General features: G+C 41.4%; 2 protein-coding genes across 5 annotated transcripts in view; one reads left to right on the forward strand and one right to left on the reverse strand.

The window, feature by feature from the left end:
* Positions 1–6,036, forward strand: part of stub1 (STIP1 homology and U-Box containing protein 1) — a 64,949-nt gene extending 58,913 nt beyond the window's left edge. For 3 of the 4 annotated variants that reach the window (XM_041206077.1, XM_041206078.1, XM_041206080.1), the window contains 3 exons: positions 1,006–1,062; positions 2,682–2,798; positions 2,906–6,036. In XM_041206077.1, the coding sequence (XP_041062011.1) occupies positions 1,006–1,062; positions 2,682–2,798; positions 2,906–3,031 (300 nt within the window). In that variant the 3' untranslated portion in view covers positions 3,032–6,036. The remainder of the gene's footprint in view (positions 1–1,005; positions 1,063–2,681; positions 2,799–2,905) is intronic. The other variant, XM_041206079.1, reaches the window with a different exon arrangement.
* Positions 6,037–11,541: 5,505 nt separating this feature from the next.
* Positions 11,542–22,494, reverse strand: part of jmjd8 (jumonji domain containing 8) — a 30,316-nt gene continuing 19,363 nt past the window's right edge. Inside the window, exons 6-9 of the mRNA XM_041205718.1 lie at positions 21,952–22,071; positions 20,658–20,725; positions 14,987–15,121; positions 11,542–14,044 (exon numbers count right to left, since the gene is read on the reverse strand). Of these exons, the coding sequence (XP_041061652.1) occupies positions 13,964–14,044; positions 14,987–15,121; positions 20,658–20,725; positions 21,952–22,071 (404 nt within the window). The 3' untranslated portion in view covers positions 11,542–13,963. The remainder of the gene's footprint in view (positions 14,045–14,986; positions 15,122–20,657; positions 20,726–21,951; positions 22,072–22,494) is intronic.

Below are 22,494 nucleotides of genomic sequence, written 5' to 3' on the forward strand. Positions count from 1 at the left end.
TTCTCCATTGTTTTCTGTGTTGACGCTGGGTTTAGTTCTCTGTTTCTGTGTTGATGCTGGGTTTTGTTCTCTGTTTCTGTTTTGATGCTGGTTTTAGTTCTCTGTTTCTGTGTTGACGCTGGGTTTAGTTCTCTGTTTCACTGGTGATGCTGCGTTTAATTCTCTGTTTCTGTGTTGATGCTGGGTTTAGTTGTCTGTTTCTGTGTTGATGCTGGGTTTAGTTCTCCTTTTCTGTGTTGATATTGGGATTAGTTCTCTGTTTCTGTGGTGATGCTGGTTTTAGTTCTCTTTTTCTGTGGTGATGCTCGGTTTAGATCTCTGTTTCTGTGGTGATGCTTGGTTTAGTTCTCTGTTTCTGTGGTGATGCTGGGTTTAGTTCTCTATTTCTGTTGTGATGTTTGGTTTTGTTCTCTGTTTCTGTCGTGGCGCTGCATTTACTTCTCTGTTTCTGTGGTGATGCTGGGTTTAGTTCTCTCTTTCTGTGTTGATGCTAGGTTTAGTTCTCTATTGTTTGCGACATTATTAAAAGAGCCAAAGCCGAATCGAGTGCACCATTTTTGTTGGCGACCTAATTGCCTTCAAAACAGCTGGTTTTCAAGATTCCTGCACCCACGATGAATTTTTAAAAACTGGTTGATTGTGCGGAGGCTTTTTGGTGTCAACAGATAAAAGAATGTATATCCTCTACCTCCCTACCTGTTATTTTCCTCTCATAGTTGGATTGTGTCCCATTTTTCCATTGTTTTTTTGACAACAGTGCTGCAATGAAATGAAAGAAAATCAAACTTTGAGGTTTTCTGTGCAAGCAAATAAGTATATTATTTGTAAATGTGGGTTAAATGCTTTTGCATTGGTAAATTAAAGAAATACATTTTTTTTTTGTTTTGCCTTTTCACAGCAAATCTCTCTTGCAGGAGTGCCTTACATTGGTAATGTACAGCTAGGGATTACGAGTTATTGTGTTTTTGTCCATGTTTAACTATAGATTTTACTTGTATTTCACAGGACAAGTACATGAATGAAATGGATGATTTATTCTCCCAGGTGGATGAAAAGAGAAAGGTGGGCTGCTGAATGGGGAAATTAGGGTTTGATACATATAAAGGTCAAACTGATGCGAGTTTTTGTTGGTATCAAAACATTTATTATTCATAGAACGCTATTCCCCTGATGCCCTCACACTATTGGGGGCGGGGATGGAGAAAATATATGGTGGCGAACCTGGGTGACAAATGAAAATAAACTTGAATTGAAGAAACATAATGTGGTAATTAACCACATTGTATAGGTGATGTTGCTATATCTTGCTGCATAATGTAACTGATTTTTTTAGCTTTCTTTTATGCTCGGCCTTTTGGGGTAGATATGGTTTGCTGACTGTTGGCTAGACTGTAACTCATTCACAAATTGGAGGATGGATTTACTAATGCGCTGTTACACACACAATAGCCAGATCAACAGCAGCATTGCTAGACATCTGGAAGCAGGTTTCTTATTCATACTTGCGACTGGAGAATAATTTAAGGCTGAGAATCCTGAACGAGGTCTTGTGGTGTGAAAGATGTGGTAGGTTAGAAACTTCTGATAACCCCTGATTTCTGAACCTTGGCTGAGCAGAATAATTAGAAATTGCAGCTACAGATTTTAATTTGCAGAAAATGACTTGTATGTCACCATTAACAATTAATCTACCTTGTGCCAGATTTGAGATGAATCGTTAGTGTGTTGTTGTTTGATCTGGTTGGAAAAAACTTGGTCTTCAGGTATTACACTTTATCTGAGACACATCTCCCATGTTTTGCACTCTTCAATCTAGCAGTAGGGACGTGAAAATCCAGTTAGATAAAATTCAAGACGATCGCCGCAGGTATTATTAATTATTGTGATAGATTAAAATCATCTGACCTTAAATGCGATTCCACCAGCCAGATTTGAAGTAAATTTTGCATCATTTGACCAGATTTGAGATGCCTATCATGGGTCTGTCTTTTTATTTCAGTCCTGCTATTTCTAAACTATTTGTCAATTGCTAGATTTTACCTGTAAATTTCTGTCAGACTCGCTACTTAATTGTGCGGAATTCACGACTGTTCTCTAGGGACTGTTATGAATGATTCCGTGAATAGGATGTCACCATAGTAAATCATAATTGTTCTGACAGAAACAAGTAACTCCAACCATATTTTTTTCAAATCCCTCTTTGCCTGGGTGACCACAGTTGGCCTGATAGGTCTATTGCAGTGACAATTTTAACCCACTCTGTAATCCAAAATTGTCTGTTGGGAAGGATCTTTGTCCGGGCATGCCACGTTACTTCAACAAACTCAGATTGCGGTTTCATACATTTGAGAAAGCTTTTTATTTTAAAATATTTCTGTTTTCGGAGTGACATAGGGAGAATTATGTATAATTAGAGCTATTTCATAATGGTGATTTAATCAAAGGATCCTGTTAATTTATATAGTGAGTAATTGAAACTTGGGATGAATTTAAAAGCTATAAATGAATTCCAGTTTAATACATATAATTGTAAGATAATTCTTCTGTGTGGGTATTAATTATGACAGTTGTTGCTTATCGACTAATTAACAGTTTGTTACTGAGTACTAATCAATATATATATATTAAATTCCTTTTGTTATTGCTATATTGCATCTAATGCGATCCACTCTTCTGTATAGAAGCGGGATATTCCTGACTACCTTTGTGGAAAGATCAGCTTTGAGTTGATGAGGGAGCCATGCATCACACCAAGTGGAATCACATATGACAGGAAAGATATAGAGGAACACCTTCAGGTCAGCAAAGGAAAACATTGATGAACTGTGACACTTAGCAAGTATTATGGTTCTCTACTGTACATCAAAGCAGATGTATTTAATTCATATATTTCTTTTTTTTCCAGCGGGTGGGCCACTTTGATCCTGTAACTCGAAGCCCTTTGACCCAAGAACAGCTGATTCCAAATCTGGCCATGAAGGAGGTAATTGATGCATTTATATCAGAAAATGGCTGGGTGGAAGAATACTGAACTGGAATAACACCATCAGGACTTGCACATTTGCACTGCAGTGGCAACTCGATGAATTGTACTAACCAGAAGAGTGAGAGTGAGCAAGCCACAGAGACCGAGCAAGGGAGAGAAAGGGGATGTGCAGGAGGTGCCTGTGGCTCTGCGCCTGAGGGGGGACTTATCATTTTGCTTGTGTTTAAACTTCTTTACGTGCATGTATATAAATCTCATTTGCCACAGAAAATCTGAACCTAGAACAATTATTAAAGTGTTACAGGCTCTTTAATAATGCTTGGTGCAGTGGGGGTAGTCTCTTTCACTCAGCTTTTGTTTCTTTGTCTATTTTAGTCTTTTAAGTATGAGAGATAAATGAATTGAAGACTGTTCTGTAGGCCTTTGAGATGAGGTTTTTGATTGTGAAATATTGGTATCTGTTCTCGTTTGAAAAATGAAAGTCCCTGACATCAAGTGCACTTGAGCAGTCTGTATGACCTTATGTGTAATTTGTGTCCTGCATTTACATTTGAGGGCAGATTTAAACTTGTTTTATGCACAGTTCATATTTCAATCCTTGTCCCCTCCCCTCATTAGATCTGCTTCCTGACATAATGCTTTGCGCCTCAGCTGGTTCAGCAAGGAAGGACTGCGGAGTTTATTGTCAGTACTATCATCAGCTGGTGTATCTCAAGAGGACGTTGTAGGACTGGGCAGTGGAATTCATGACTCTGTTCAGTGCTGGTCCTGGGTTTTCCCCAGACAAGGTGATATGTGTCTACATGTAAGGAGTGTGAGATCGATGTGAGCCAGTGCTTTTCTGGAGCTGATCTTCATGGCTGCACCTGCGGAGTTAATTGAGTGGTTTGTTTTCTTCTTTTCCTGAAATTTCTATGGATCCCTAACTAATTGATGCATGCCATGCCAGTAATAGATCAGGAGTTCAAGGGCAAGAGCTAGCAATCTGTGAATTGAGGACAGTGCCTGTGATTGTTTTGAAAAGTTGTGACCTCAGTAGAGTTTTTCTTTGCAAGTACCTATGGATCATTTTAGATCAGCAACTAAAGCAACATGCTCACCTGTGCCTACAGTAACGTGGCCACTATGAGCCATTCAGAGTAGCTTGTCCATCAGAAAGGACAAACTAATTACTTGCTGCAAATGTGCATGAAATGCCTACAGATCATAACTGAATACTAAAGCAGAAAACCTTGGAATTCAAAGGTATGCAACCTAGTCCATAGATCTTTGGAGTTTGCTCCTCCTTTCAATTAGGAAGATAACTATCGGTGAAAATCTTAATTATTTGCCCCATGTGTTTTTGATCTATCTTAAAAAGGTTTCTGAAAAATGTGTGCTATTACCCAGGTGATTCCTGTGTTGGGTGTATTTTTATCAGTATTTCACTTAGCACACTGATGATTCCCATCACTTTTATTTCCTTTGATACTCTTTTCAGAAAATTAGAATATACCTGGCACTTCTGAATGCAAGTATTGAAATATTCATACTTCTAGGGTGTTAAGTCCCTTTTAAAGACGGTGTTCATTATGTTAATAAAATTATAAATAATTGGAATTTTGATTATGTAAATTATTCAGCTCTGTACCTGCCAATACTGAGATGTCTCATATCCCTCCCCTCTCCTCCTACTGCTTATCTGTGATTTTGTAAATGGAGATGGTGGTAGGATACCACAGCAAAGTATGAGGTTTCAGCACTGGTGGTATCCAGCTGCATTGAAGGAATGATGGGTGATGGAAACAGTTGTTCTACAAGCATCCTAGGGGTGTAATAGCTTTGGTTTACATCTGCTTCCATTGGAATTTTGGCCACTGATTAGTCCATGCCTAGTGTATATCTGTGTGGTATCCCTGAATACAATCAGGAACTCAAGTCCAAGAAAAAAGCTTTGTTTTGTGTACCTGCTTTGGGTGGAATGGGCTATTCTAACATTGCATACAGTTGTTCCATCAGCTTCATGTTTTATTTGGTTTTAGTTGATCATTGTAACAAATGTACACTTTCTGTTTCAATCCATATAAGTGTGAGTAAAAATGTTGGAGACTTGCAACTGTTATGATTTCTGTTCAGTTTTACCTTGTAGATTAAATATTTTATCTATGGATTTCGAGGCAGTTGTGTTTTGCGCATGCATTATTACATCGACACAGAATTAAACAGTTGTAAGAATTCACAGTTTACAGTGCACTAACTAATTTGTACTATATGTAGGCTGGTTTGGATAATCTAAGGCAAGGCTCAAATTACTCTTTTGTTCCTCAAACTGTATAGAGAGAATACTCCACTGCACCAATGTCAGTTTAAAAAGTGTCATTTCTGTGTGATCTTCCTGCAGCTAAAGAATGTGACTGGTCTGACTTGTTCATTTATTCATTCAGCATTGCTCTGTACCATGGAAGGGCATGATTTGTAAACCAAAACAGGCTCCCTCACTTAAGAAAAAAAATAAATTTCCAAATTCATCCCTCTTACCCACCTCCCTGCTTCATATAGTCCAGAAAGGAGGGCAGCCTAAGTTACGAGTTTTCTGAATGCTGTCCTGACTACTGATCGCAGTCTGGGGTTAATAATCCTCAGATGACTTGGCCATGACTAGGAAACATTGCTGGCATAGGAATCTAGTGTGTGAATCCCAGTCAAGTATGGAACAAATTGAGTGTATTGCTCTACTGTTACAGCTACTCAAACATTTCATGAATTGCTTCCTAGACTTGTAAACTTTCGGAATGAGACATCTTTAAGTCACCTTTTGCTGTGGATTCGCGGCCTCTGTCTAATTAGCTGTCCGAGAGGGCAAATCATCCTCTCGTCCTGGATCAGATTTAATACTATGTCTAAGACTTGAAAAGTCAATATTTGTTTAACAGTGTGTTGACTAGTCATAATAGTTAAGAAGGTTTTACATTCTGTAATGAATTCCAGAAATTGATTGACAATGTTACCTGATCAGTATCTGACTAGGAGTAAAACCATGTGATCTAATAAAGTAACAGGAGTTTCTTCTACATGTCCATGGGAGGAATTAATTTGTGTTTATTGTTCTGTGACTTTTCTTTCTTTGTTCTTGTGTGTGAGGAATGTATTTGGAAGTACTTTTTTTTAAAAAAAAAACTCGCTCATGGATTTGCTTTCATCTCTATCGTTCCATCATCTCAGCTAACCTCCCAGACATATGATAAAGCTAACACATTCACCAAGGCATGCAAGAGTGACCTGGAGAGATATTCCTCAGTTCCTTTCCTTTCCTAAACTGCCAACATCAATCATAAATCTTTGGAATGACATTGGACCTACATTGGGTTTTTATAAGACTTAAATTGGGCTTATTGGGACATGGTTTTGGGTGGAGGGGAGAACAGTGTGTGTATATAATGATATATAAGATATTACAATTGCGTGGGACAGGCTGGATGGATGATAGGATCTTCCATCTGTCATTGTTTGAATGAAATAACTTTGCCCTTCTGGAGTTGGGCAAACTACTGAAACTCCACCTTTGAGTCTATTGCCCAAATGAAGCTACGTTCTGAGTGCTATCATGCAATCAAATGTTGATCTGTATGAATTGAAAATGGAATCATGTGATTTTACTCTTCCATGTTAAAATAATATCGAGAGCAGATGCTGGAAAACCTTGGTAAAATGCTACTTGTGTGGTAGTGAGGGGTAAGACACGGCCTGAACTTACTAGATGTTCAGTTACTAAGATGTCTTAATTTTGTTTATCTGGTGAGATTTATTACCTCACTTCTAATCTTTTTCAGAATAGTAATTCTATTTGGAGTTAATAACTTATTGAACAAACATATAGTCAATTTCATAATATAGTGCTATCTCAATGCGACGACTTAAGTTGCTGTCCCTAATTCTGTAGGAGTAGGTTCATCTTACTATGATAAGGAAGATGCAGAATAAAGGCTCTGTACCTTTGTGGTTGGAGTATGCTTGTGAATGGTTACAGGGATCAGCTTTGGTGGGCACCTAGACCAAAGTCCAACGGTAAAGAAGAAACTTTACAGAGAAGGACTAAAATCAATCTTTGGCATTGGCCAATCAGAGTTGACTTGCCCGCCAATCAGTATCCCTTTCTGCTGTGGTATAAGTTATTGTGATTGTTCGAAATTTGGCATTCTTGAATTTATCCTGATGAGTGCAAGATGAAAAGCTTCAGTATCTTGTGTCACCCTGCAGCAATATTCAAAATTAATCTTCTCACAAGACGCCGTTGATCTGGCATTCTTGGTTTCTTCTGAGTCATGCAGCGCTACATGCTGAGAATGAGGAGGCTTCTTTCCATGTTTACATTTCACTGGGGTGGGCCAATGCATCTTTACTACAATACTTTTGTTTGCCTGCAGTCTTCCTCCTGAGAATGACCATTGGTCACTTGAATGTCTTAAACAGCTCTATGGTCCATCAGAATTATACCTGGTTCACTATTGTACCCAATCCTTGTGTCTCTGAAATATGCAAAATTGAAATGCAAAAGCAGCAGATAAAAGCAACCTTTGGAAGTGCCATGGAAATTTCCACTTTCATTCAATACTTGAAGAGCATCAGATCCCAATCAGGCCAGATTCTAGTATTTTCTGCCATCTAGTTTTTTTTTACTTGTTCATGGGATGTGGCCAGCATTTATTGCTGAGCCCTAATTGCCCTTGAGAAGGTGGTGGTGAGCTGCCTTCTTGAACCGCTGGAGTCCATATTGTAGGAACACCCACCATGCTGTTAGGTAGGGAGTTCCAGGATTTTGACCCGGCAACAGTGAAGGAACGGCGATATATGTTCAAGTCAGGATGGTGTGTGTGTTGGAGGGGAACTTGTACGTGGTGGTGTTCCTATGCATTTGCTGCCCTTGTCCTTCTAGGTGGTGATCACAGGTTTGGCAGGTGCTGTCTAAGGAGCCTTTGTGAGTTCCTGCAGTGTATCTTGTAGATGGTACACACTGCTGCCACTGTGCGTCGGTGGTGGAGGGAGTGAATGGTGAAGTTGGTGGATGGGGTGCCAATCAAGTAGCTGCAAAATGCTGGGTTGGTGTTTAGTATTGTTGGAGCTGCACTGATCAAGGCAAGTGGGGAGTATTCCATCACATTTGACTTGTGCCTTGTAGATGGTGGACAGGCTTTGGGGAGCCAGGAGGCGAGTTACTCGTTGCACAATTCCTAGCCTCTGATCTGATTTTGTAGCCACAGTATTTATATAGCTAGTTCAGTTTCTGGTCAATGGTAACCCCCCCAGGATGTTGATAGTGGGGGATTCGGTGATGTGAAAGCCATTGAACATCAAGGGGCGATGTTTGGATTCTCTCTTGTTGGAGGTGGGCATTACCTGGCATGTGTGGCACAAATGTTACTTGCCACTTATCAGCTCAGGCCTGAACATTGTCCAGGTCTTGCTGCATTTGGGCACACATTGCTTCAGTATCTGAAGAGTTGCAAATGATGCTGAACATTGTGCAATCATCAGGGAACATCTTCACTTCTGACCTAATGATGGAAGGAAGGTCATTAATGAAGCAACTGAAGATGGGTGTGCCTAGGACACTACCCTGAGGAACTGCTGTAACAGTGTTCCGGGACTGAGATGTTTTACATTCACAACCACAACCATCTTCCTTTCTGCTAGATATGACTCCATCCTGTGGAGCTTTCCTACTGATTTCCATTTACTCCAGTTTTGCTAGGGCTCCTTGATGCCACACTCAGGCAAATGCAGTCTTGATATCAAGGGCAGCCACTCTCATCTTGCCTCTGGAGTTCAGCTCTTTTATCCATGTTTGGATCAAGGCTGTAATAAGACAAGGAGCTGAGTGGTCCTGGTGGAACGCAAACTGAGCATCAGCAAGCAGGTTATTGCTGAGTAAGTGCTGCTTGATAGCATTGTCAATGACACCTTTCATGGCTTTGCTGATGATTGAGAGTAGATTGGAGTGGTAACTGGCTGGGTTGGATTTACATACAAACATACGAAGTAGGAGCAGTAGTAGGCCATTCGCCCCCTTGATTATTGTCCGCCATTTTATAAGAACATAGCTGACATGTTAGTGTTTTGAATTCCACACTCACATCTACCTCTGATACCTTAGATGCTTGATAGGCAACGGAATCAATCTACCTCCATCTTAAAAATATTGAATGACCCTGCCTCCATCACCTTCTGAGGCAAAGTTCCAAATTTTCTCATCTCTGTCCTAATAGGGTGACCCCTAATTTTAAAACTGTGCCCCCTAGTTCTGTACTCAACCACAGGAGGAAACATCCTTTACATGTTCACCTGGTCATCCAGGATCTTTTATATGTCAATCAAATCACCCCTCACTCTTCTAAACTCGTGGGAACAAGCCTGATCTGTCCAACCTTTCCTCATAAGACAACCCACTCACTCCTTTGGGGAGGTGATGGCATAGTGGTATTACTACTAGACTAGTAATCTAGAGACCCAGGGAAGGGAGTTCCAGGATTTTGATCCAATGACAGTGAAGGAATGGCGATATTTTTCAAGTCAGGATGGTGAGTGACTTGGAGCAGAACTTCCAGATGGTGGTGTTCCTATCTATCTGCCACCCTTGCCCTTCTAGATGGTAGTGGTCATGGGTTTGGAAGGTGCTGTCTAAGGAGCCTTGGTGAATCTCTGCAGTGCATCTTGTGGATGGTACACACTGCTACTGTGCATCAGTAGTGGAGGGAGGGGCTGCTTTGTCCTGGATGGTGTCAAGCTTCTTGTGTTGTGGGAACTGCACTCATCCAGGCAAGTGGGGAGTATTCCATCACACTCCTGACTTGTGCATTGTAGATGGTAAACAGGCTTTGGGGAGTCAGGAGGTGAATTACTTGCTGCACAATTCCTAGCCCCTGAGCTGATCTTATAACCACAGTATTTGTATGGCTAGTCCAGTTCAGTTTTTGGTATTTGGTAAGTCCCAGGATGTTGATAGTGGGGGATGTAGTGATGGTAATGCCATTGTTGTTCAATCGTTCTTGATATCACATGAATGGAATTGGCTTCTTCTTCATTAATTAAGTTAGAATAATTCTATGTATAGTACACCTCTTAACCCCATGCACCGAATTCCCACGTGAACCTAATTCGCTACTCATTTGGTCTCACTCAGGCGTAGTCTCCTGTCTTTTTGCACGTCCCTTACTGATCCCCTTGCGTTGTCAGATAGATGCCAGTGTTGTAGCTGTACTGGAACAGCTTTGCTAGGGGCATGGCTAGTTGTGGAGCACAAGTCTGCAGTATTATTGTAGTGTGTTGTCAGGGCCCATAGCCTTTGCAGTATCCAGTGCCTTCAGCTGTTTCTTAATTTCACTTGGGTGAATTGGCTGAAGCCTGGAGGAGGCTGAGATAGATCATCCACCTAGCACTTCTGGCTGACGGTTGCAAATGTTACAGCCTTGTCCTTTGCACTAACGTGCTGGGCTCCTCCATCATTGAGGATGGGGATATTTGTGGAGCCTACTACTCCTCCTGTGACTTGTTCAGTTGTCCACCACCATTCAGGACTGGATGTGACAGGACTGCAGAGCTTAGATCTGATGGGTTCTGGACTTGCTTAGCTGTCTATTGCTGCTGCTTTCACTGTTTGATATGCAAGTAGTCCTGTTTTGTAGCTTCAGCGGTTGACACCTCATTTTTAGGTATGCCTGGTGTTGCTCCTAGTATGCCCTCCTGCACTCTGCATTGAACCTCTGTGGCGTACCTGGCTTGATAGTAGAATGAGGTACATGCCGAGCCATGAGGTTACAGATTGTCATTGAATACAATTATACTGCTGATGAACCACAGCACCTCACTGATGCCCAGTTTTGAGTTACTAGATTGTTTGAAATCTGACCTATTTTGCACAGGTATCCTCAATGTGAAGGTAGGATTTCGTCTCCACAAGGACAGTAAGGTCACTCCTACCAATACTATTATGGACAGATGTGTCTGCAACAGGTAGATTAATGAGGATGAGGTCAAGTAGGTAGGACTTTTCTTTGCCCATGTTTCACCTGATGCCATTAGACTTCATGGGGATCTAGAATCAATGTTCCCAGGGCACCTCCCTCCTGAATGTATACCACTATTGCCTCCTCTGGTGGGTTTGTCCTTCAATTACAGTTGCACCCAGGATTGGTGAATTACTCCTTGATCTAGATAAGATTTCTGTAGAGATTACTGTAATAACCTGACATACCTAGGGATGGCGATGGTGTTGTCTGGGACATTGTGTTATGATTTGGTGAATATGACTATTAGGCTGTTGCTCGACTTGTCTATAAATCAGCTCTCCCAATTTTGGCACAAGCCAATTTCAATGCTATTAAATAGGATGAAGAAACACTTTGAATACTGTTTCCAGCCATATTCAATGAAAGATCATTAGAATATTTTTTGACTGGTCCCTAGTTACCTTAGTTAATCTGGAAGTACTTTTGTGGTGGGAGGGGGAAGCTATGGTGCAATTGTAAGTGAAGGCTGTAAAAATAGCATGTGTTGGAGACAGTTCATTGTCAAACCAATGGTGTTGTGATTCTACTTTAACTTGAAAGTTTACACTTTTTTTTTCAATAATCTATCCTTATGTGAAATAATTCTGGAGTACATCAAGTAGTCACCCTACACTTGACATTATTGAAAGCCATTAAAATAAAGTGAATGGAAAGATCCCAAATTCTGCATCTAATCATGTACGTATAAACATCACTCCTGTTTGATCAAGGCTGCAGAACTTACAACTTCCACATCTCGCTGCAGCTTCATTAATAATTAGCCTATCACAAATTAAAGGATCAATAAACATTGACATAGATTAATTTGTACAAAATGGACAAAAGTGGTTTTTCAGGGATCATAGATGGTGGACAAAGTACACACACACGTAGTGACTTCCACCCACCCTCACCACCATTGCAATGTTGAAGAAAGGTCTGACCTGAAACATGAATCTCTCTCTACAGGTGCTGCCTCACTTGTTGGGTAATTCCAGCATTTTCTGGTTTTATTTCAATTTCCAGCATCCATAGTATTTTGCATTTATTTTAGTTAATTTTGATCCTTGCTGGAACAAGACATGCAGACATTTTTCTCACTCCATTGTGGCAGTGTCAAAGCAGATTTGGGTCAGAACTGGTGCTAGAACAACGTAGTCTTATCTCTAAGCTGTGGTCCCTTCAATTACAGTTGCACCCAGGATTGGTGAATTACTCCCTGATCTAGATATGATTTCTGCAGAGATTACTGTAATAACATGACTGATTTGACAAATACTTAAGGCACCTGTCTGGCAGATAAAAATATTGCTGTGTATAATACAACTGTTTCTCCCAGTTAGTCCAATTTTTGTCTTGGTAGTTTACAAAGTTGCTTGCCCTGAATACTGCTGAGAATGGGAGGTGTGCAAAATGCACATTTCTGGAATATGATCAGTTTTGCATAGTTGAAAAATACAATAGACTCAGGTCACTGATGCTAATCTAGTAAAAGGCATAATACAAGTTACCCAACATTAAGAAAGGTAGAGAGCACAGAACAGCTAGGCCTATGTGTGTTGAAGTACATTATCAGGATAATGCATTTAATCATTGCTAACGGAAGGCATATTTTATTTTATGTCTTGTTTTAATGGATCCCACCAGGTGGCCCCTGTTCACAATTTCCACAGCAAGTGAATGCATTTCATTTCCTGAAAGTCAAAGGAAATGCTGCTAGGAAATATTCATAAATTAGCAGGCAGCATAATGACCCAAATCATCCAGTCTCTGGATCAGTGGAGACCAGACACACGTTGGAAGAAACATATCAGGACCCCGCGAAAGTCCAGACACACAGACCGACGTAGGAATTGCTCGGGAAGTTTGAACTTCCGATGGGCAATTCTCCTGCTCCTCAGGATCCTCTACGAATGACTCCAGCTCTGAGCTAGAGTCAGAGACTTGGGACAGATCCACATGATGTAACTGGATAGTTACCCAGGAAATGTTAGACAGTTTAAAACCTGGGTAACTCCACAATATTCCACCCCTACCTCCCCACTTCACCCACACAAAGACTGGACCTTTAAACTTCCCCGAATATAGCAGCTAATGTTGTAAAAATAAAAAGGAGTGGGGGGGGGGGGGGGGGGGGTGTCGTCCTCACTTCCCCTGATTCTACTCTGCCCTGACAGAGCTCCTCAGGGACACTGTGCTATGCAATTCTTTGACAGCTGGGATTGGAAGATCCTGGAAAAAATGTGTTAATTCGGGAGAACGTTCATGCACAGCAACAAAGCACACAGCATTGCTGCTGCTTGGAAGATTCAGGTTATTATCTGCAACAATTCTACTGCCCGTGGGAATCATTTAGTTACTTTGTACACAGTTAACACTAATTACTCATGGGTTAGACACCTCTGGTTTACCAGTTTGGATTCCTGCATTGGAATAATAACCTGATATTGATAGTGACTAGTATTTTCTTCAGTCAGTCAGTCAGTCAGTTCCATCTGTGTATATTAGTGCTGACATCTCTTAAGAGTCTCTGGTCACCTTTATGTTCATCTGCAGAGACTTTGCTTCAAACAGTGTTTTTAATGGATTCTGTTGAGGTCAAAGGGCTTGACCTGGTCCCAAAGCAGCACCCTGAGCAACATTCCTGAGCCAAACACAAAGACCATTGGAAAATTTTTGCAAACTCTTTCTCCTCCATACACCCCAACCCACCCCAAAAAGAAAGGGGAAGGGGAGTACAGACTCAGATATATTTGGACACGGAAAGCTCCTTCTTAACCATATTGATGCCATGAACACCTCCCAGCTAGATGGACTGCAATGGCTTTTTTCCAATTGTGCACATTGTTATGTCCATTTAGGGCTGTTGCTTTGGAAGGAGGTTTATGGTCTCTCAATTCAGTGTAGATTCAGGGAGGGCTGAAAGAAAATGGCGAGACATATGAATTTTCTGAGTTCATCCTAAAAATGTGGAAATGAAGACACTGGTGTCGATATTAAGGGTTGCATGCCACCAACGATCTGGAAAATACAACACCTGCAACAGGAAGAACAAGTTTCAATTAACATTGAAAAGATCAGTGCAGATAAAAGATAACACACCATAAATTAGGGGGCTTAATGTCCAGTGCACTACACTGTACAGTACAACAGGGATGTCAACCTTTGAAGTGCTGAATTTAGTGAAATCTCACACTAGATTAATACCAGGAATGGCCAGGTTGTCTTATGAGGAAAGGTTGGACAGGTTAGGCTTGTATCCACTGGAATTTAGAAGAGTAAGAAGCAACTTGATTGAAACCTTTAAGATCCTGAGGGGTCTTGACAGGGTGGATGTGGAGAGGATGTTTCCTCTTGTGGGGAGAATCTAGAACTAGGGGTCACTGTTAAAAAATAAGGTGTTGCCCATTTAAAACAGGTGAGGAGAAACTTTTTCTCTCAGAAGGTTGTGAGTCTTTGGAACTCTCTTCCTCAAAAGACAGTGGAAGCAGAGTCTTTGAATATTTTTAAGGCAGAGCTGGATAGATTTTTGATAAGCAAGGGGGTGGGCAGGAATGTGGAGTTGAGGTTACAGTCAGATCAGCCGTGATCTTATTGAATGGCAGAGCAGGCTCGAGCTGCTCCTCCCCCTCCTAATTCATATGATCCATAATCTTATCAATATGCCTTGGTGCTTTTTGAAAGGATATTTGACTGGAAACATCACAACCAAGACCAATTCCTTCCTTTTCATTCCCAAGCCTCATGCTTTGAAATTCTTTCCCTTTCCTTCCTTAACACCTTCTTTAGAAAGTACTTCAGTCACTCCTCTTAATATCTTTTTTGAATCGGTGTCCATTTTTCCTCTTAAACCTCTGTAAAACCTCTTGCGATGTTTTTCTACTTCAGAGGCTCTGTTGTAAACACAAGCTTTTGTCGTTGTCATCCTTGCTAATTGTCCGTATGTGCATTGTATAAAATGTACATTGTTTTCGCTCACCTCTCCTGGGTGAATGGTGCACTCCATGGGTTTGTCCACTTCTGTTAAATATGGGTATGTGTCGAACATCCATGAGAGTGTGGTCTTGTTTGGGTGAAATTCTGGTGTTTTTTCTGGTGGGTAAAGAAACCAGCGCTGTCCAAAATATATAAGAAGTAATTAGAACAAATGAATTGACCTGGAACTTAGTATTTATGAATTATTCAGATAAACTTCAGTAACAGGAGGTCTAAAATGTACAACTTCCGAAAAACAAAATCACAAATATCTTGTACTAGCTCAGTTCAGTGTAATCTACTGACCATTTGCTGCATTGTCTATTTAGAACCATAGAGAGGTGCATAAAGAGGCCATTCAGCCCATTGTGTCTGCACCAGCCAAAAAGAGAAAAAAGAAACTAGCCGCTCATTTTAAGCCCCTGGTCCGTAGCCTTGCAGGTTACAGGCACTTCAGATGCAAATTCAGGTACCTTTTAAGTGAGCTGAGCATTTCAGCCTCAACCACCAAACTTAGGCAGTGAATTCCAGATGCCCACCACCTTTTGGGTGACAAAGTTTTTCCCCATGTCCCCTTTAATCCTTCGACCAATCATCTTAAATCTATGCCCCTTGGTAACTGACCCCTCAGCTAGGGGAAACAAGTCTTTCCTACCAATCCTATCTGGGCCCCTCATAATTTTGTACACCTCAATTAGGTCACCCCCTTGGCATCCTCTGTTTGAAGGAAAACAACCCCAGCCTATCGAATCTCTCCTCATAGCTGCAATTTTCAAGCTCTTGTAAATCTCCTCTGCACACTCTCCAGGGCAATTATCTCCTCCCTGTAATGTGGTGACCAGGACTGTACACAAAGTTCCAGGTGTGGCATAACCAGCATTTTATACAGTTCCATCATTACATCACTGCTTTTGTATTCCATATCCCTCCCAATAAAGGAGAGCATTCAATATGCTTTCTTGACCTCCTTGTCCACCTGTCTTGCCACCTTCAAGGACCTGTGTCCGCAGGGATCAGTGCTGGGACCTCTGCTGTTTGTAGTATACGTAAATGATTTGGAGGAAAATGTAACAGGGCTAATTAGTAAGTTTGCAGACAACTGCAAAGGCTGGAGGAGTTGCAGATAGTGAAGAGGATTGTCAAAGGATACAACGGGATATAGATCGGTTGGAGACTTGGGCAGAGAAATGGCAGATGGAGTTTAATCCGAACAAATGCAAGGTAATGCATTTTGGAAAGTCCAATACAGGCAGGAATTATACAGTAAATGGCAGAACCCTTAAGTGCATCGACAGGCAGAGGGATCTGGGTGTACAGGTCCACAGGTCACTGAAAGTGGCAACACAGGTGGATAAGGTAGTCAGGAAGGCATATGGGATGCTTGCCTTCATCGGCAGTGTTATTACATTTAAAAGCTGGGAAGTCATGCTGCAGCTGTATAAAACCTTGGTTAGGCCACACTTGGAATACTGTGTGCAATTCTGGTCGCCACATTACCAGGAGGATATGGAGGCATTGGAGAGGGTGCAGAGGAGGTTTACCAGGATGCTGCCTGGCCTGGAGGTTATTAGCCATGAGGGGTGGTTGGAGAAACTCGGATTGTTCTCACTAGAGCGACCGAGATTGAGGGGTGACTTGATAGAAGTTTACAAAATTATGAGTGGCATGGAGAGAGTAGATAGTCAGAAGCTTTTTCCCAGGGTGGAAGAGTCAATTACTAGGGGACATAGATTTAAGGTGAAAGGTGAAAACTTTAGAGATGTGCAGAGCAAGTTTTTTTATGCAGAGGGTGGTGAGTGTCTGGAATTCACTGCCAGAGGAGGTGGTGGAAGCAGGTACGATAGTGGTGTTTAAGAGGCAGCTTGACAAATATATGAATAGGATGGGGATAGAGGGATACGGACCCTGGGAGTGCAAAATGTTTTAGTTTGACAAGCAATATGATTGGTGCAGGCTTGGAGGGCCGAAGAGCCTGTTCCTGTGCTGTACTTTTCTTTGTTCTTTGTTCTACTCCAAGGTCTCCACTTCCTCAACCCCTCTCAATAATTTCCCGTTTATTGAATGTTCCCTTGCTTTGTTTGCCCTCCCCAAATGCATTACCTCATGCTTTTCTGGATTGAATTCCATTTGCCACTTCTCCATCCACTCAACCAAACCATTGATATCATTCTGGAGTCAACAGCTATCCTCTTCACTATCAACAGTTCACATAATACATATCATCATTGGTCAAACAAACAATATATTGTCATTTGACACAACAGAAGCTCTAACACCAATGGAAAAGATACAACAATCGATTTACAACACACAGAGTTTAGAAGAATGAGAGGCGACCTTATTGAAACACAAGATTGAGGCAATGTTTCCCTTTATGGGAGAGACTAGAACTAGGGGACACAGTTTAAGAATAAGGGATTTCCTATTTAAAACGGAGATAAGGAGAAATTTCTTCTGAGAAAGAGAATTCACAGACTAACGACCCTCTGAATGCAATGAAGACTGGGTTATTGAATATATCTAAGGTTGAGTTATACAGACTTTTGATCTAAAAGGGTTATGGGGGGCAGGCAGGAAAGAGGAGTTAAGGCCACAGTCAGGTCAATTATAATCTTATTGAATGGAGGAGCAGGCTTGATAGATCGACTTATAATCTTACAATAAAAGTAACTGAATATAATCACAGAAAAGTCCTGGAAAGTGTCCAAGGTTCAATCATCTTCAGCTGCTGCTTCATCAATGATCCTCCTTCCATCATAAGGTCAGAAGTAGGGATGTTCATTGATAACTGCACAACATTGAGCAACATTTGCAATTCCTCAGATACTGAAGCAGTCTATGTTAATATACAGCAAGAACTAGACAACGTCCAGGATTGGGCTGATAAATGGCAAGTAACATTCACACCATACAAGTGCCAGGCAATGACCAACTCCAACAAGAGAGAACCTAACCATTTCCCCATGACATTCAATGGCATTACCATCACTGAATCCCTCCCTATCAACAGCCAAGGGTTTATCATTGACCAGAAACTGAACTGGACCAGCCATATAATTACTGTGACTACAAGAGCAGGTCAGAGGCTGAGAATTCTGCAGAGTAACTCAACCTCCTGACTCCCCAAAGCCTGTCCACCATCTACAAGGCACAAGTCAGGAGCGTGATGGCATACTCTCCACTTGCCCAGATGAGTGCAGCCCCAACAACACTCAAGAAGCTTGACACCAGCCAGGACAAATCAGCCCACTTGATCGGCGATCCATCACCAAAAACATTTACTCCCTCCATCACCAATCAACAGTAGCAGCAGTGTGTGCCATCTACAAGATTCATTACAGCAACTCACTACAGGCTCCTTAGACAGCACCTTCCAAACCTGTAACCTCGACATCTGGAAGGACAAGAGCCACAGACACATGGGAACACCAGCATCCTGAGTGCTATGGTATCAAAATCCTGGACCTCCCTCCCTAACAGCACTGTGGGTGTACCTACACCACATGGACTGCAGTGGTTCAAGAAAGCCGCTCCCCACCGCCTTCTCAAGGGCAACTAGGGATGGGCAATAAATGCTGGTCTTGTCAGAGATGCTCACATCCTATGAAAGAATTTTTAAAAAACCTCCAAACAGTTTTTCAGGATGAAATTTTTGTCTTATTCATAAACCAATATTAAGTGATGTGATGGCAACAGGAGACAAGTCAGCTTTATACGATGCACCATTGGCAAATTTCAACAATTTTTTAGAAATTCTCCTTCTTTGGCAGAGGTATAGAATATAAAAGTAAGGATGTGATGTTGGAATTGTATGGGGCACTGGTGGAGCCACGGCTGGAGTATTGTGTGCAGTTCTGGTCACCACATTACAGGAAGGATGTAATAGCTCTGGAGAGAGTGCAGAGGAGGCTTACAGGAATGTTGCCAGGATTGGAAAGGTGTAGCTACGAGGAGAGATTGGATAGGTTGGGATTATTTTCCTTTGAACAAAGGCGGCTGAGAGGTGACTTGATTGAGGTGTACAAAATTATGAGGGGAATAGATAGAGTGGACAGGATAAAATTGTTTCCCTTAGTGGAGAATTCTAGAACCAAGGGACATAGATTCAAGAAGGGGGGCGCAAGGTATAGGGGGGACATGAGGAGGGTCTTTTTTTACGCAGAGGGTAGTGGGTGTCTAGAATTCGCTGCCCAGGTTGGTGGTAGAGGCAGAAACTCCAAACTCTTTTAAAAAGGTACCTGGATCTGCACCTTGGGTGCTGTGAGCTGCAGGGCTATGGGCCGGGAGCAGGAAGGTAGGATTAAAAAGGGCACCTGGGTGTCCTCGGGCTGGCCTGGACACGATGGGCCGAATGGCCTCCTTCTGTGCTGTAACTTTTCTATGGTTCTATGTGACATTCAATTAAATACCTGAGAATCAAGCCACACCTTGACTATTTATTGACAGCTCTCCCTAACTCCATGATTAACCACAACATTGGGATTGTAACAGTTTGCGGGATTGTACAGCAGGGACTATGCAGAAGGCAACAGAACTGTGGACTTCCACGAGTTTAAATTTCAGGCAAGTGGTATGTGCTGACATATGTTTAAATTCTATTTTTTTTCTTTTATATTGCCTGATTCTATACACATTATACAATGAGATTCCGTCCTTTTGAAAAATTAGTTTTTGGTTGATCTTTAAAAACAAATTAGACGCATAAAAAGGTAATCCATCCCACTGTGTGCCAATTGTGTGATAAAGCAAATTAAAACTAACCCCATTGCCCCAATTGATCTCCATAACTCTGTACCTTCCTCTACTTTACATTTTTATTTAAAAGCTGCAGTTGTCCCTGTCTCAATTGCTCCGTGACAAAGCATTCCATACTCAGACAACTCCCAACCCAAGGAAATTTCTCCTAACTCTAATTTTTAAACAGATGACCCCTTATCATAATCTTCCCAACCAGATGAAATTGTCTTTCCCCATTCACTTCATCAAAGCCTTTCATAATTTTAATCTTATAACTATAACTCGGCAACCCTGATATCATCTTGTTGAAACTATGCTGTACACTCTGTGTGTCTTAAATGTTCTGGGGTACCCAAAACTGCATATAGTTCCCTATCTGTAGCCTAACCACTGCCTTGTATAAGTTTATTATAAGCTCCTTGCTCTTGTACTATTATATGTAAATTCCAAAATGCTTTAGTTTTTTTTAAAATATATATCTTCACGTACCTGCACAAGCACTCTCAAGAAATTATACATATTAACCTCCAGGTCTCTCTGCTGCTTCACAACTCTCAGCATCTTTTCAGTGATTGCGTACTCCCAATCCTTGTTTTTCCTCCCTTCAAACACACCTCCCTGGTTTCCCTGTACTTCTCTGTAATAAATTGCATCTGTGACCTGCCTTCCAAAGAGTTGGGAAGATGAGGTGCAGCCTGAAAGGATAGTGGGAGCAGACTCACTAGTAACTCTCAAAAGGGAACCGGATATATAATTGAAAAGGAAAAAATTTGCTGGGATTTGGGAAAGAGTGGAACCCAACTGGATAGCTCTTTCAAAGAACTGGCAGAGGGACGATGGTCTGAATGGCTTTTGGCTGTTTGGTTCTATTCTTCATAATGCTTATGATCATTCTCTTTTTGCAGGTAGTGAATTCTACTGAAGGCCGAAATTCTTACCTTTCGTCCGTATATAACTTCGGAGTATCCTGCTCCATGCCAGTGGAATGGCACTCCTGTGCCTGCACCTAAAAGCCAAACCAACATCACACCCCCCAAAAGAAAAACATTTTTTTAGTTTATCTTCATTCCATTCCAAATTATATACAGTCAAGAGGAAGAGAACATGTTTTCTTCATACCCATTATGAATATGCATGGCAGAGACAGTAGAATATTACAGAATATCATTAATACTATTCCTAGGATATTAGTCCTTTTAATAGAGGTTAGGGCTGACATAGCAAATCATCCTCACAAGTAATAAGGCCTCCCCCAGATTTAATTCGTACACTTTTATGTCAGTAAGACACTCCCTTCTTATTGTGGCGTCTTGTCTCAGTGGCTCTTTGGTTTCCATATACCAGATGCATGCAGCAAGCAACCTGTAACCAACCTGTGGCTCTTTGAAATCAGTTACCAGGTCAGCCAAGTGAGCCTTAGGGAATTCAACCCTCTTGAATTTCCCACCCTCCATTTTCGAAAGCTAAGTCTCCTCTATACTTCCCTGTTTACATACAAAAATTAGGTTTCCATAAATGCAATATCCCAGAAAAAGAACTCCCCCAGAGATTAAAATGGAATTGAACTGTGCAGTTGGCCATTTGGCTCTTGCTTCAACCAGTCCCTACAGGATTGTCACTTGTTATCAACTACGTGACCACTCCCAATCTCTCGAGATTAGTAAAAGACTGAAAATGTTTCAGTCTTGTGCACAGCCCCTGTTTCAATTAAGGTTTCACTATGAGACATGCTTGCCTTTCTGAGGTCAAACTGCTTGATCTCTTTTCCAACATTATCTGTCTTGCTGCTTTATTCCTCCTGTTACCAGCCCTCCCTCTATCAAATGGCGAAGACCCTGCGGACTCACTGTTCTTGCGCCCACGATTGGCTCAAATCCAATGACTGCGCTCCCTCTTCTTCACCGTCGGTTTGATTCCCATAACTTTGCTCCACCCATTCCTGCCAGCTTCAATCTCACAGCCTTGCTGTTACCTTTCATGTTAGTTTCGGTCTGTGACTTCTCAATATTTCAAATCTGAATCAATTTGAAGTCACTCCAGTATAAACTATATTCAGATTTACTAGTCCATCTAAGACATTCTCTGCCTACCAGATCCATCTGTACTGGCAGCTATATTAATAAGTTTATTTTTTGGCTTGCATTGATGCAATATTATACAGGCAATAAAAGGGATCTATCGTCAATGGGTTTATCTTGTTCAAAACTAGCAGTGCAGAAGCTAGAGATTAACCTGCGATCCCGAAGCTGTAAGCTCCTGTGGTCCCCGGTAGCTGGTATGGAGGCTGGACATATGTCCTGAAGAGCGAGTCCCACTCTGTAAAATTGTTATCTCCAAAAAAATAGAATGTATCTATTCAAACAGGAAACATAACAAATATATTTAAACAGCTTGTGATTACAGACCTCAATCACCACATACACTCTTGCTCCACACTAACCATATGGTCATCACAGTGGGTTATGACATGAAGGTTTATGGGGAGTACACTTATTAGTTTAATTAACAATATCTTTAGTAGGTGGTGCAGGCCTACGTCTTAATGTGTGACACTGGCGGAATAAGGGTTTAGTTCTGCCATGCCATACCTTCCTGATCTGTCCTAGATTGTCTTGGGGAGCTCAAGTGACTCCCAACAAAAAAAAAAGGGATACTGGAAGGGGGCTCGGCTCAGGCTGGGCTCACATTTTAACTCTTGTTGATCAGAGCAGGGTGATATTGATGGAGGCGCGAAAACAGGTAGCAAGTTCAACATGGCCCTGTGTGATACAAAAA

The sequence above is a fragment of the Carcharodon carcharias genome, chromosome 15, assembly GCF_017639515.1.
Source record: "Carcharodon carcharias isolate sCarCar2 chromosome 15, sCarCar2.pri, whole genome shotgun sequence".
In the NCBI taxonomy this organism is placed as follows: Eukaryota; Metazoa; Chordata; class Chondrichthyes; order Lamniformes; family Lamnidae; genus Carcharodon; species Carcharodon carcharias.